General features: G+C 44.1%; 2 protein-coding genes across 2 annotated transcripts in view; one reads left to right on the top strand and one right to left on the bottom strand.

Moving 5' to 3' along the window:
• SUMF1 (sulfatase modifying factor 1) overlaps positions 1-13,299 on the top strand; it is a 38,783-nt gene extending 25,484 nt beyond the window's left edge. The window contains exons 7-11 of the mRNA XM_009882882.1: positions 4,859-4,918; positions 7,795-7,901; positions 10,977-11,079; positions 11,498-11,595; positions 13,155-13,299. Of these exons, the coding sequence (XP_009881184.1) occupies positions 4,859-4,918; positions 7,795-7,901; positions 10,977-11,079; positions 11,498-11,595; positions 13,155-13,299 (513 nt within the window). The remainder of the gene's footprint in view (positions 1-4,858; positions 4,919-7,794; positions 7,902-10,976; positions 11,080-11,497; positions 11,596-13,154) is intronic.
• A 207-nt stretch (positions 13,300-13,506) lies between these two features.
• The window catches only part of LOC104284537 (histone-lysine N-methyltransferase SETMAR), a 124,306-nt gene continuing 121,865 nt past the window's right edge, over positions 13,507-15,947 (bottom strand). Inside the window, exon 2 of the mRNA XM_009882881.1 lies at positions 13,507-14,319. Within this exon, the coding sequence (XP_009881183.1) occupies positions 13,507-14,319 (813 nt within the window). The remainder of the gene's footprint in view (positions 14,320-15,947) is intronic.

Genomic DNA, 15,947 nt, shown 5'->3' with positions numbered 1-15,947 from the left:
TCTGTTACAACATTATGCTACAAAATAAACTTGCCAATAGACAGTAAATTCTGTTCTTTAAATCTGGGATCAAAGTCTGAACAGCCCCGGTGCTCTCCATGCGGACAGCAAATGTCCTTCCACTTCAGTACCAGCTGGTACGCTGCTCCAGATAATGGCATAAAACAATATTGTTTGATGGAACAAAGATTTGCTTGTTTTAATGAAATGTGACCTTAATTGCTGTGCTCTGTTTGGTTTTTATGATGGGTAAGCACAATCAAAGCAGGTTTCCTTTCTCTATGAGGAATATACAAGCATGAGCAAATACTAACATTGTAGGCTTTCTCCTTTTTTAATTATAAGAAATACGTGGTACCGAGCTGTGACATTGTCTGGGCCAAGATAATGTTTGTACTCTCTTGCTTTAATGAGTATGTTGAATGCATGCGTTATTCCAGAACAGCTACTGACTTCGAGGATCCTGGCTTTTCTGGATGACCCACCTGAAGTCTGTGTGGTTCTGTGGAAGACAAAGCAGTGGCATTTTGGGGGGTTTGGTTGGTTTTCTCAGTACTCCCTAAGCAGCCAGCGCTCAGACAGGAATGGGTTTACATTTTTATATCTGCAGATGTAAGGACGGCTAAGAGAAACGAGAAAATTTAAGCAAGTGATGTAGGTAGGAGGAAGACCACCCAGAGAGAAGGACTCTGGTCAGAAGGGCGGGTATGGAACCCCTGTGTACAGTGTCGGAAGTGGGGTGTTGCTAGTAAGGGACATCGGGCTCTTAACACCTTTCAAGAATTTAAATCTCTTAGTCCAGCTTGGCTGTAGGGATGCGGCTTCTTCTTTTATCTCAGTCTGGGGTGGGGAATGGGCCTTGTTTCGGCTAACGGGGATGGTTCATGCTGCAGGTAGACCAGGGAGCTGCAGCACTCTTCTGCCTACCTGCACAAAACTCTTTGACTTCGTGTGCTAAGGAGAGAGCGTCCGGGTGGCTTCTTCCTGCATGTGACATCTTTGAGGGTTCTTCGGCAAGGCTGGGGTAGAGAAAGGAGTGTAAAATAAGCCATGAGGTGGTACAGGGGAAGAACAGCTGCTTGCCCTGAGCTCTACCGCCGTGCCTGAGCAGTGAATGTACCGGCAGCTGTAGTAAAGGGAAGCAAATACAGCCCCTGGCTCCTGGGATGCTGACAGGTCATCTGCGGGAGTTTGAAGTCCTCGTGCTGTCTCTAGTGCTAGCTCTTGGCACAGGATGCAAACCCAAACCATTAGAGAAAGGAAACGCAGCACTGGATTCCAACAGCACATTCTCCTCAGGGAGTCAAACGTGTTACAGAAGCACAACCCAATGTAAATGGTGCTGGGGATGCTCATCAGTCAGGAATAACGATGTCTTTTTCACTTCGTTTTGGTTGCTTTCAGATCAGCCCACCTGGCTTTGCCAGGGACCCTGGTGATGTGTGGAGCTGAGCTCCGTACCGACTGAAGGCTGTCACTGCCTGCTGTGTTCGGTGTTGCGGTTCTAATTTTACCTCCACAGGAGCCTTCGAATGAGACTGAGGGGTTTTGTAAGCTGCATTCTGAACACCGGGAAGCAGAACTGAATTCACTCACCTTTTTGAGGCTCTGTGGTTCTCCTTTAGCCTACCTTAATTTGCGTGCACTCACAAGCTGAGAAAGGTATTGATCCAGTTGGCTTCTTGCGTGCGGTCACTTGTGCATTTGATTTTATGTTTGTCAGTAGCTGGTTACACCTACAGGGGAATCTGGCTATCCCAACTGCCTCTTGTCTTTTCCTTTCCTAAACTGCGATGCAAAAGAGGCAAATATCAACAGCAAGAGAATGAAACGCAGCCCACAGAGGTGTCCAACAGGCAGAGATCGTTTCTCCAACTAATACGTAGCGATTTTTCTGCTTTTCCAAGAACTTTGACAGTTGGTTTATGATAAACTCTTTACCTTCAGTGTTTTTAAAGGGGTTTGTAATAGAATAGATTATTGGTGAAGGCTGTGTCAGGTTTTTGCAGGTGGTAAAGCATTTCTGTGCCATAACGCTGCTTCCAAGGCTGAGGACTTTCAATTTAACTTGGTTTTTCGTTACCAAATAACCTTTGCTCAATTTTTGCCTGGCAGAAGATATTTGTAACTAATAAAAAGAGCTCACGCAATTACCATTTTCTTTGGTTGACACGCTGCTTGAGTGTATGTTATCCCTGTACAATTGCTGAAACATACAGTAGTCTCATGGTTGGACAATAAACCTTGTAATCCTAAATTAGTGTGCTCCTCTTAGTTTATAAAAGTTTCTTTGGAGCTAATAGCAAAGATTGCTGCTCTGTATTTGCATTACAAGTTTTAATGGGAAATCCTGCTCGACAGCTCCATTGTTCTCTGTTTTGTCTTGTTCTCATGTGGCTTTTTTTAGGTCAGTTTTATTCTGGCTGGCTCTACCCAGGCTTCCCTTAAAATGAGATTAACAGGCTGCTGGAGTTGATTGTGCTTATTAGTGGCTTATCTTAGAGTGGGGCTCGGTGCGTCCACATGCGGGTTTTGTGAAGACAATTTCCAGAGACCTTGGAAACGGAGTGAGCCTGTCCTGCGGAGGAGCTCCCTGGCGTGGAAACAAGCGGACACTGCCTCTGGGTGGGGTTTTCCTTCAAGATTTGTAGTGTGTTAAATGCAGTACCAGGCTTAGCTTCTTTTTTTTGCCTCTCATAAAATTTTGCAATAAGTGTGAAACCGCTGAAGTTTCGGTGGGAAGACTCTCGAAGCAGTCAGACTCGGTGGATGCACTCAGTAGCTTCTGTCGTACTGGCGTCAGCTCTCAGGGCTTTCCTATAGTCCGCAGGATTTCTGTTCGGTGTTACAAGTGCTTGTCTTCTGTTGGGGCGCGTAGAACTTCACCTCTGGCGATGCAGGAGGTGGGTGGGAGGCCACGAGATCCCTCGACAGAGGGTAGGACAGTGCGATGAGCAGGGGTAAGGACACTGTGGAAAGCAGGCGAGGGGTCCTGCCCCGGGAAATCCCCTCTTTGGGAGCGGCTTCTGAAAGGAAGATTAATCCTGCATTCAGGAGATGCTACAGAACGGAAATGTGTCTTTGGTGACTGCGTTTATATCGGTCGAGGTGGTGTTCTCACGGCTCTGCAGGAAGCACGGCACCCTTCAGATGCTTCCAGGATAAATGGCTGGCTGCTGCTCGAGGAGACAAAATAACTGGCAGAATGTCTTTGTCAGCAGTTGTCTGGTTTTAACCTATTATGGTACTTTTTTATGATACTATTTTATATCAGTTACATATTCTGTAGCAATGAATTATTTTTCCTAACTGGTAAAAACTGGGCTGATGACTTTCTTGTAATCTATATTTTTTGATATAGGTAATGGTCTTAGCAGAAGGTGCAGGGATTTGGAGAAAGTCGCAGCCCCTTCCCTCCTTCCCCCCCATAGTCCATAAATTATTCTGATAAGGTTTTGTCCAGAAATATAGAATTGATTTAGACACCCTACCAACCAGTGAAGAAACAGTTTGTACCTTGAGTTAAGAGAAAAAAATCTTTATTTGAGGCTTATACATGGTAAGAAAACGCTTTTGTTGCACGTTAGTGTAACGTGTTCAGAAATAGAAATACATGCAAATCTTACAACTTTGAGAGGATACTTAGTGGCAGTACTAACTTCTAGGCCAGGTGGGCTGTTAACTCGTGAAACACAATTTATCATCTTGGTCTTGTTTGTCTCTTTTATAAGACAGATGTTCTTGTGGCTCCTCCCTAAAAGTAGTTTCTCGATGCACGTGGAGGGTACAAAGCACGGAAGAATATTTGGTATCAGCAGTGGAAACATGAGGTATAGCAGTAGTCTCCGAGCATGAGGGAAGTGCAGTAGTAACTTCCACAGCTAAAAGGAACGAAGTGGGAGAATTGCTCGCCTGTGTAATAAACACGCATCAAAGCAAGCAAGAGAGTGTGTTATCAAGGAAGCCCAGCGTTCTTCTTGAACTATTAGGCCATCCTTTGGAGTTGGAGTTGAAAAAGAATAGTGAAATAACCTCGTTCAATCAGTTCTAGGGCCAATTTCAAAGCACTTCAAATAGATCACCGTCACTGCAAATGTACACGCAGTTACAAGATTGTTGTTTGGAAGCACAGTGCTTTCTGCAGCCCTTTTTAGCTGTCGTGATCGCACACGGTAATACATTTAGTACGTGGTGACTGGGAGATGATACGGACTGTCTTGCTGCACAGTCACTAACTTGTGTTTCAGACTTGATTTTGGACTGGAAAGAGAATAAGCACCAAACATTGGGCATTACAGTCCCTCATTGCGACTGGCCACCAACCAGTGTGACTGTGTTTAGAAAAGTGGAAGTTCTCCCCGCACCCTTTTTGGAGGCTCGTGGGTTCCCGTGTGTTGGTGTCAAAGCAGTGGAGCTGATGAGAACCCGATTTGACTGCGTGTGCAGCCCGGTGTGTGAAAATTTCCTAATCTCTCGTTAGGAAAAGTCTGAAACTATAGAAACTTACCCGTTTTCAAACATCAGTACTCCCTCGTGATTGCCACTGTGCTGTTCACAGCTTTTTATCGGGTGCTTTACAGCAGCAAAGCACAAGGTGCTCTTGGCCAGCGGCAGCAACTCGCATGTTAAATATTTGCAGCAGTGGGAAGAGAGAACGAGTACTGTCACCTGTCTGCAAGTCTCTTACGACATAATTATTTCAAGCTGTCTGGTTCAGACAGACACAGCTAAAATTTGTTTGCTTTGAATATTTATGGCTGCTCCTTATCCATCTCCCTGTTCTTACAGCTTTCTGCCTTTACCCTGTAATTGGCAGTTGTCCTTCGTTACATACTAACCCGTGTCCTCACCTCCACAGAGAGGGCCCTCAGCGGGGACGGACAGAGTGAAGAAGGGTGGATCCTATATGTGCCATAAGGTAACGTGAGAAGGCCTGCGGTGTTTTCATACTGATCTTTCCTCTGAAAGTACCCGACCTGACAATGGAATGATCTTCTGACAGAGTTTCCTGGCAGCCTGCCTGCTTGTTAAGGGGTTTCATGCAATTTAAGGAAGAGCAACACCTAATGTTCTTAATGAATCTTTTTTTTTTTTGTTAGCTTGGAATTAAAACAAAGAAACCGCTTGACCCACAACGTTTGGGGTTTTTTAGATGTAGAAGTTGAAATTGATGTATGCCTCTGGTGCTATTTTCATTATGGTGCCCGATACATGTAATAAAAGTATGGAGGTGACTTTTTTAGTCTTAGAATGACTCTCGATTCAGAAAGGACATCTGGTCTTTGCAGAAAGATTGCTGGGAGATGAATGTTTCCCCTTAGTTGATAGCAGACTTGAAATTCTTCCTGAAAAGTCTGGATAGCACCACGATGCGATAGCTGGTCATGAGACAAATCGTGCCTTAAACCCTGTTCACGCACCACTGGAAAAAATGCTCACTGTAGATCTCCTTTTTCATTAAAGCTGTCCTCTTCTTTTTCCCTTTCAAAGCCTGCAGCTGGCAAATCATTCTCATAATTAGATTAAATTTTCTACAGTGAGATCCCATTTTCTACACTGATTTCCTTCTTAGGTGAAATCAATGTCAGATGTTAATTAGCAGTTTTGATTAAATTAACACTGGAATAGACTTTTCTTCAGTGATGAATAACGTGACCCATTTTAAAGGCTTGTGAAGATTCGAGTCTGTCCTAGTCTTTTTTTGTAGGTGATAAAACTAGGCTGTGTATCAAGACAAAAAGCCCCACTGAATATGATTAGTAGGAGGGCTCTTTATTAGGCGCCTAAAAGTCTATTCAGACTAAGCTGTTCTGCTGCTGTTCTACCTCCCAGAGTTGACAAAGGCTAAAATTGCACCTTTTTACGGGTATGCTTAGCAGCTCCTTTTATTTTCAAAATAGTTCCACTTCTAAACCCTGCCGGGTACTGCTGAGGTTTAGGGCAGACCTCCGCAGTGCGAGAGGGCAGCTGTCTGCGCTGGCTCCGCACTGCGACGAAAAAGCTGGTGTGGAACTGGTGTTTGAGACTCCTTAGGTGGAGATACTGTGAACTCCTGGAGACAAACGTCGGTGACCCGCCGCCTCTGCAGGGGATGGTGTGGCTCGTGGGCTGTTCCCTGGCTGGCAGAGCCCGTTCCTCACCACCCTCGGGGTGTACAGATGCAGTTGTTTGAGTAGCGGTGCCCAAACTCCTGAAGGAGTCTAGGTTTAAAGGAGAAAAGCTATCCTCTCCTCCCTGCTAATGAATCCTGCATCACACCCACCCACACCCACCCACCCCCCAAAAAAAAGGAAAAAGAAAAAAAGGAAAAAAAAAAAAAAAGGTGTTTGCCTTTTAAAGCAGCTGTTCCAGAGGTCTGGTTCAGAGCCTGACTATGGGCAGTGGAACTGGCCTGAATGAAAGCGGTGTGTTTTTGTCAGAGGTCAGGAGCCCGTAGCTGGAGATGAGAGGGAGGACAGGAACAAAAAGCCTGAGCCAGATCTTTCGAAGTAACGGCAAAACGGGGCAGGACTTGGATGGTGGATTGTACTGGAGTTGCTACATAACCGCACAGTCTGCTGCCCCAGTGTGTTATCAGTGAGATGACCGGCGTGGCCGTGCTCCTTCCGTGCTACGATGGAGAGCTGCTTCTGGGCAGTCAGCCTGACTTGATGTAGCAAACCGCTTACACTGGTTAGTTCTGCAGTTGGGAAGCCAGCGTTCCTAATGCCAGGCAACTGAGAATCTGTAGCGCTGCCAATAGTGTAAGTTTTCCTTTTTTTCAAGCAGCGCAAGTATATTAACTTGCACTGAGACGTGGCCAGAGCCGTACAGCCAGGCAGGGTCAGAACATGCTACAGACCCGTGGCTGTGCCCCGCTGTAAAGACGTCTGACCTCGTCCTGTTTAGATTCATTTGGTTGTGTAAGTTTACAGCCTTTGTCAAAGTAACTTGTACAGAGCACCCTGCAGCAGCCCATCTCTGAATCTTTTAAGATGACACTTTGGATCTAAACTGGTCTATCATAGAAAGATCAAATCCTACAAGCACAAGACAAACACCACTGGGAATGAAAGCGCAGAGGTATTTCCTGCCGAAACACATCAGCAGCATCAAATGGCTGTAGCTGGCTGCGAGGACAAGTCCTGTCAATCAATCCTGTGCTCCTCTCTCACGGAAAGAAACGAAACGGCAAGGGTGGCTCCTCCGTTCATTCTCTGAGGGGCAGCTGCTGTGTGATCGCAGTGTTCGCGGTTGTCTACTAGGAATATCTGAAATGCAGTTGAATCATTTTTATCAGTGGCTTAATTTCAAATGTAAATGTTTTCATAGCCACTAGTCCAGATCACGTCTTGACTATAAGCACCCCTGGAATGCCAGCCCAGAATACTGGGAAGGAGTTTGCCTCCTGTTGTTCCTTTCTTCTTGTTGCATCTCATTCAGTGAAATGTTTTTTGACAGGCGCCAGTACCTGTTTGTTTCCCGCCACTCCTGAGCAGATATACAGATGAATGTGCTGAAATGCTCTCTTTTCCTCCGAGAAGAGAAGCAGAATGATCATTTTACTTTTTCCCAGAGGAGGATATATGAGTAGCCGACATTCCTGTTAACAGATACTTTGCCGTTCAAACTCCCTTTTGTATCAGCTGCAACTGATCTCTCTATACTGTGGGATTTCCCTCATTTCTAACACAGTGATTTCATTGATAATTTGAAATGTTTTGCTGTGTTAATCTAACAAACTCTTGCCTAAGGAAACACAAGCTGTGATACGTTCTGAAGTTCTCTTTTCCTCCCCCTCCTCTTCCTCTGCAGTCGTACTGCTATCGGTATCGCTGTGCCGCCCGTAGCCAAAACACTCCTGACAGCTCTGCCTCAAATCTGGGATTCCGCTGCGCAGCAGACACCTTGCCGCGGCTACCGTGAGCAAGCGGGCTGTTGCACCGAGATGTCAAGGGCTGGATTTCACCGGAGGAGGAAGAGAGATGCGTGGAGTGTCTTGCTGATGAGACAGAGTAGAAAAAGCTAGCGCTTAAACTTCCTGCGAGTGAAGAAAAGCCAAAGCTACTCACCACTGCTTGAAGAACCTTCCTGTATTTATCTTTGGGGAACCCGGCCTGGACTTTTATCCTGACCAAACTTTTTATCGGTGAATTCTGTTGGATTTAGCAAGAGTACTCTGGAGTTAACTAGCACAAAACATGCCAGTTTTGTTTTAAAAAGTTAATTAATAGCTCCTTTAGAAAAGATCTTTATTAAATGCTTTTATTTCTGTATAGTTTGAATTTCTACACTCAAATCCAATAAAGACTTTCTAAACTTATAGAGAGCTTTAAAAGAAACTTGAAGCAGTTAAGAAATTCTAGACAGCTTTAAAAGAAAAAACTGAAGGGGTTAAGGAGAGGTGAGGACTGGAAGACAGAGCTCTCCACAGGGACAGTCAGAGCAGCACTTGTATTACATTCCTGTTGCAGTGAAAATCAAGTCCGGAAATGTGCTTTTTTTCTGGTGAGATACTTGCTCCTCTTTAGAAAAGTGCCTTCTGCAACTGAGGGATGATAATCCTCAGGGTGATTGTGATTAGAAATGATGTACATATTTGAATAAAATTTCAAGCATTTATTTATGCTAAAGACTTTTATTGATGGAAAAACACCTTCAATTTCCTTTGTATGTCTCTTGGACGTGCTGTAGGCTCATTTGCATCTTGCAAAAATGGTATCATTAGAAGCTGAAGCTCACACGTGATTTCACTTGAATAAAAGATCATGGAAGTGAAAAGACGGTGGTTGTAACTGTGAGCCCTAAGGCCTAATAAGGTAATTTTTGAAACTGTTCTGTTAAAAAAAAAAAACAAACAAACCAAAACCACAAAACAAAGAAAAAAAACCAAACCCAACCAAATGAAAAGGAGCCAACCACTTAAAAGGAGAGGAATTTTATCAAGGAGGAAGGGAAATGGGAATAATGAGAACTACTTCATTTGGGGATCTGAATGGGCAGCGTGTTTTGCCCTGTCACTCCAGGCCAGGGTGTCTGGTGGTATTTCTGGGCCAGGCAATCGCTTGCTCCAAGTGGAGACTGATGGAGAAGCCGCCTGCGCAGTGAGCTCCACACCAGAGCCACTGTCCTTTCCCTGTGTCTCAGTCCGCTGTGTCCCTGCCCCCTCAAGTGCCTGGGTGTAAAAGAGGGGCTGAATTTGGCCCTCTTGCCAGCTGCTTTGAGATCTAACAAGGCAAAAATGTGGTGGATTAACAACAACGTTTGCATTGATGCTGGTCTTTCCCAGCATTGTCTTTTCTGTAGTAAGTCGGGTTTGGGTTTAACACAACCTGGGGTTAACGCAAATCCATCGCTCGCCAGCTTTCTCCGCTCGGTGTTTCACGTTGAAAGGAAGGTATTGGAGAACGTCTGGGGAACCTTCCCCAAAACCCAGCTTCCAGCGGGGGACATAGGTAGTTCTAGAAAGCAGAAAAAAAATTATTGCAGAATACACCACTATGTCTTAGCGCTCACATAAGCATGATAAAAGCCATGGTAAATATTTTGCGTAGTAAAGACTGCCTTACAAGCATTAAATGTTTAATTAAAATCTATGCATTAAACCCATCTATTTTACTGAAAGTAAGGGAAAGATTCTATCTCTATCTTTCCCAAAGGCACGTCTCTGCCATAGGAAGGAATGCACTGTATAAAAGATTTCGCCTAGAGTTGGTTTTGCGTTTTTTATTACAAAAAAAAATACACACAACCATATATTGGAAAATTTGTATGACTTTATTAAAATAAACTGCTTCGTGATGCCACACCATTAGGTATATGTCAGTCAATACTCATTGTGCTGTGGGTGGCACGTGGGGTGTTGTGGTTTAGACTGAATCGGCCACTGGGGACGTGGGGCACCCCAGATGGGACCGAGAGATGCTCCCCCACACCCCTCTACCAAGTGAGAGGCAGAGGAGGGAAAAAGAGACTTAGGAGTTTAGAAGGAACTGAACTACTTTCATGGAATATTAATAATAAAAGAAAAAGGAAATAATGAAATCTATACAAAATCAGATCAAGCTCCCAGGATGATGATGGTGGCACCAGGACAGTCCCAGACTGGACTCAGTGACAGACGGGAACTGGATTCCGGGTCCGGATTCAGGATGGGGATCAAAGGCAGACGAACAGACAGAGTCCTCCTCGGACGCGGCCACTGAAGACAGAGGGCTGACCCTTTGATCCCTCCGCTCTTACACTGAGCGTGAGGCAGATGGGACGGAATACGCCGTCGGTCAGTTTGGGGTCACCCGTCCTGTCCGCTCCTCCCCGCAGGTGGGACCCCTCTGCGCTTCTCCGCTGCCGACCCTCCGACGGGGCACGTCCCGAAGTGAGCTGCCCCTGGGGGTTAGAGCGATAAGGAGAAGCCGGAGCCTCTCCGCATCCCGCGCCTGGGCAGCAGCTGTACACAGCGCTCTCAGCGCGACAGTGTCTGCACAATGTGCTGCGGGTTTCAGCGGTTAGAAGAGGCCCAGCTAAGAAGCAAAGTTACTGAACAAAATTGGTCCCGTTTCACCTCAAACCAGGACATTAGGAGTCTTCCTGATCTTCTAAGGAGATGGTGGAATGCGTCCCACTCACGCTGCTCTTGTTTGCATAAGGGTTACTGTATTTTATTACAAGATCTTTCATTAAACATCTTTGAATTAATCTGATCAGACTTCAACGGGAAAGCAAACCTCTAAGCTTGAGTATTGAATACTGAAATACTGTTAATCATTACTACACTTTGAGAGTAGAAGGAAGGAGGGAGGCTCACACAGAGCGCGCAGTCTTTTGAGCTGTTTGATTGGCTTCATTGAGAAAGGGCACGTTCAGCTGTGCGCTGGCAGACTGGGGCCCAATGAAGCTGAAAGGAACCCGAAGGGAAAAGCGAACAGAAATTCAGCAGGTAGAAACAAGGGTCTGTTTTCTTTTTCAGGCCCTTGTAAGGGGATTGTTTTCCTTTTTAGAAGGATTTCGCCCCCCACTCCAGGCATAGTGAAGTATAATGCACATGCTATATGGGAAAAAGCCATTAACAATTGCCATGATGGTTCAGAACTCAATGACAACGTATTATTTCATGTTCTTGCAAGGCCTTTAACGTGGCTGGCTGCTTTCAGCAGTACAAGGCTCTCTTGTTCCGTGCTGTGGAAGTTTGTTCTAACCAGGGAATTGATATTCAGTTCACTTCCTAGAAGCCACATCGGCTGGCTGGGACTGAAAGGGTAGGATTGCACGGAGACAGAAGGCTCGGCTGTTCTCTGCTTCAAGGCTGGTGATGCAAGGACTAGATATTTCTAATGGTGTTGGGGGGGTTGTGTTTTGGGGTTATTTTTTTGGAATCTACACTTCCTTAACTACTCAAAATCATGCCAAGTACATATTCATAACAGGAAGCTAGCAAACAGCGCCGTCATCTTGAAAACCCATCTAACCTTGAGGAATAGGAATACAGATGGTATAAAACTAGTCCCGAAACTTTTTCCAGGAGGGAAAGAGGAAGGAGATTGGGTCGTCCACTCCCAGCGCTGCAGTCCTGCAGGCTGAAGGTGGCTGGCGCAATGCCCTTTGGGGGAAGAAAACCAGGTAAGGCCCTAAACAGGACAAGAGACCTTGCAACCTAAGCTGTACTCTGGTACCTGGTGCGGCATTCATTCTGAGTTACAGGACCTGGAGAACTCTTCTGTAGAAGCAGGCACCCTTAATCAGGCAAGGGATAAAGTTAATGGCCACTCAGCTTGTAAGCTACTTCTGACAAGCAGCTGAAATCCTTTGGAAGCTTCCTGTACTGACAGAACTGACACTTAATGATTAACCCTAAGAAAAATCACGTGGTAATCTTTATCTTAAACTAAAACCACAGCCGTATGTAAATCTCACCAGCAGTTCATCATGCAGAAGCATGAAGATATATATTAAGTGGGGAAAAGCTAACACCGAAGCTTATCAAGGAAGTCTAGATAAACACAAAGTAAGATTTGGTTAGCAAACAGCAAAATAATACCAGTAAAGTGTCCTTTATCCCTTGTCAGTATCAGGTTAATCTTTCGAGCCCAAATCAAACTTGTCTTTTATTTAAAAAAATAATAAATTACCACTGGCCTGCACAACAGCTGATGGCCCCGAGAAGCCTTACCTTACATGTGTATGCTACATCAAAAGTTATGAATACAGTTAAAAATCAAACTGTAGAGAGCAAATAACCCAGGGGTTTGTGCCACTGATGGCACACTGCGGTGACTGTAAAAAACAGCATTGGAGTTTATCTGTCTCCTATATCAAAATTGGGGGAAATTCAAAACAAGTCTCTCTGAAGCTTCCTTAATTTGACCATTCTAGAAAGGAAGTGAAGTAACATGCAGTTGCAGAACATACCCCACCCGGCAAGTGCTCTTGTGTGTCCCCGGTGTAAGGAGACGCTCAGTATAGCGGTGTACATGTGTTAGAGCTGTACTAGAATGACGACAGGAGGCAGTGACCAGCCGCTGCTGCTGGGGAAGGACAGGCCTTGCTTAATACTGCCTGGTGCTGCAGGAACAGTGAGAACTACTCGGTTAGTAGCTGAAAGGCTCATGGATCTGCCAGCCGTTCAACAATGTAAAAAGACAAATTTGTTGTTGTTCAGATGTACTTTTGTATTTCCTACCTTAATCCCTTTCAGAAGTCAGAATAGCAGCATCATACTGCTTTCGACTGCAGACTCTGAATTTGCTTCCTGAGCGTGTAATTACAGTGCTGGAAAGTAACATGGACACACTGCTTGCTATTATTGCAGAAGTCTCATTAGATGAGCCTTGAGATAGACACGATTCAAAAAGACGGGAAGATTGTACTTCTCGGGGCATGCACTACTGCGCCGTTTACACAGAAACTGAACTAGTAATGAAACTGAACTAGTTACTTAAAACACCATTTTGGCATGCAGCTAGATGTGATTGGAGATGGAAAACAGGGGACAAAGCATTCAGGCTAATCTTTCTGGGCGAGTTTTTTACATCTATAAGAATTAGTTACATTTCACAGAAAAAAAAATATACAGCAAGTAATTTTAAAAAAATAATTTATTTTAACAGGATTTAAGAAACCTAATGCCCTTCTTGCACATGTCAACATTCCTCAGTCTCATTCTCTTGTGTAATTTTCAGCGACGTTTCTCGTTATTATCACATGTCCCTTCTGTGTACCAATGTTCAAGTTCATTCTTTCAGAAAGGTACAGACTGAGAGAGGTGCTTTATCATACAGCAAGCTGTCAGAAGAAAACAAGAGAAAAACACTGGGTCTGGCTTAGTAACTGACTTTGGAACATCTTGAAGCTCCCTCATATCATACCATCCACCTTGAAAACGAGCTCTAGGATGTTGCCTGAAGTTATTCTCAAAACCTTGTCTTCTAGCTGTTACTCAAAACCACATGTGCTTCCTTGGTGGAATACACAACCAGAGTTCTCTTTAACTGCAATTTAACTACTAGGAAAAATGACATTTTTTAGGTGTGCTTAGGGATGGAAAAGCAACGGAGAGGTCCCTGAACAAGCGTCTGTTGTGGAAAAGAGGGAGCTGTCCCAAGGTAAGAAGGAAGCACATGTGCGGGAACCACAGTAGCAAGGTTTTCTCAATCTGTTATCTTTCTCTAAAGATTTCTGTTCTCTGTTAACTATGGGTAAATTATGAAATCTTCCAGAATAATCATATGAAAGTTCCTCTCCAGCAGAAATATCAGTGGCTGCAAAAAGTGCCAGTTTAGGCACCATCGAGTCAACTCGAACTGGCACCATAAATAAGTTTGGTTCACAAGAATGATTCAGGAATCTGCCTATGTTACCAATGTATGTCGGGTCAACAAAAGTCTCCATTATCCGACCACTATGGAGGTGCTCCCTCACCGCTATAATATAGTTCGAATCCTTTGGTGTCTGGGCCTGAATTCTTCTACGTGCCTCATTAAAGCCTAGAACTTCACCAGCATATTCACAAACAAATCTTCCTTTAGCTATGAATTCCAGAGTGCGAAGGCCCCACCCTTTCTTCTCCGTCTTGAATACCTCAAGTCTGAATTGCAAACCCCTCTGAACCACCCTGTTTTGACAGGATTCACCACACTGGCACATGGCATTGCATTCAAAAACAGGCCTGGTGTACTCCTCCTCTGCGTCTGTGGGTATGAGGCACAAACTGTTGTAATTTTCACCATGGCAAAGACACGAGCACCCATGAACCACACAGGAGCTGGTAAGACACGAACATCCCGGAAAGGTGATTTCAGTGGGGTCAATGTCTCCGTCTGCTCCAGCCACGTTGTCTGGGCTATACTGCGAAGAGAACAAGATTCAAATCCTTCTCATGTTCAATGCTTCTTTCCACAGAGGCTATTGAATTTTTAAGAAATCCATGTCTGGCAACGACTGATCTCTGAACTGAAATCATGAACACTTCATTCTCCTGTAAACCTCTAACTCCAAGTCCCATGTTTCTAAAACATTTAAAGAATGCAAATCAGATATTCCATGTAGACCGAAAAAGAATCAATAATCTTAGCAACTAGATTCCTGAAAATAGTCTACTAGCTGGAAAAACCCACATTCTTGGCAGGAAAAACATGTCAGCTAATTGGATCTAGTTTACTAGAGATGACTTTTATTTATAGAAATAGCAAAGTCTCTTAAAAGTAATTTTCCTCCCTTTCAAAATGCTCAGTAAGCCACTTAGAAGGTTAGTCTATAGCTATTTTAAGTCACAGAATTTCAAATGCCCAGTTTTGTTAAAAAGGAAGATACTTTCAATTCATCTCTTCAAAACATTGCATTCAAACTTGCTTCTGCTAATTTTTGTTAGAACGTAATGAGGGTGTTGCACTAGCACACCTCTACATATTTAGAAAAAACTGAGCTAACTACTCTATTGTCAGGACAAAACATGAGATGGTATTTGCTTCACCTTAAATTCTGTCTGTGGGAATAGATGTGGTTCAGTTCAAGCAACCCAAGGTGAAAATCAGGTTCTCAAAATTACACTAATGCCCCCAGCAGGTGAATGATTATAGAACCACGGACTGTTGCAAAATAAAAGCTAATAGAAACTTTGTTGAATTTGACAATCAAAACATAAAGACAGCAACATGTATATTTTTACTTTCTTCTCAGCTTTCAGCTTTAGAAACCCAAAGTATTACTAAATACTACATTTCATAGTAGCTTACGTCTGGTAGCTTCTGGGTGTTGGGTAACATACCAATTCATTCCCGAGGTTCTTTTTTAATAAACATCAGCCTTCTCAGTCATTTGGCTTTACTCAAACCAAAGTTTTAGAGTCCCTTATCTATTCCAATCTTCTCCCATTCACTGACTACAAGCTTTCCTATTTCTGTTAAATACCAGCACACCATATAATTTAGGAAGATTAGGAGCTGTTTGGTTTAGGTTTTTCTCCTCCCTCCTGGTTTATTAGAAGGTACTTCATTCTGTTTTGTGAAGACTCTAACAGCACTGAAGCGAGCTCCTAGGCAATAAGGTGTACCTCCAGGAAACGCATTTCAAACTTACTACAAATAATACGGAAGACAGCAAAAACTGGGCTATGCCTGACAAAGTATGAAAACAGTTAAGAGTTTAAATTATTGTCCTGTATTTCTAGATTATACTGTTTCTTGTAAAGCGCTTCGGACGGTTGTGCAGCGGGAAGCATCTGCCGAGCCTGTCAGATATTTACTCCCGCTCTGGTTTCACCCTGCGGTTGGCGCTAACACCCTGTAGCACAACAGCTTTATTCCTCCTAAAAGGTAACATCTTAACCGCGCGATTAAAATCCACAAAATGCCAAATATTGAGGAGAAAATCCTATATATGTGTAACTGAAGCGCACGGCGAACAGCCAGCACTTAACGAGACCAGTGCGCAGGGGCCGGTCGCGGAGGTGTAAGGAGCTCCACAACCCTCCTGCC

This window comes from Charadrius vociferus, unplaced genomic scaffold (assembly GCF_000708025.1).
Source record: "Charadrius vociferus isolate BGI_N301 unplaced genomic scaffold, ASM70802v2 scaffold433, whole genome shotgun sequence".
Classification (NCBI taxonomy): Eukaryota; Metazoa; Chordata; class Aves; order Charadriiformes; family Charadriidae; genus Charadrius; species Charadrius vociferus.
This window is presented reverse-complemented; position numbering and strand designations above follow the sequence as displayed.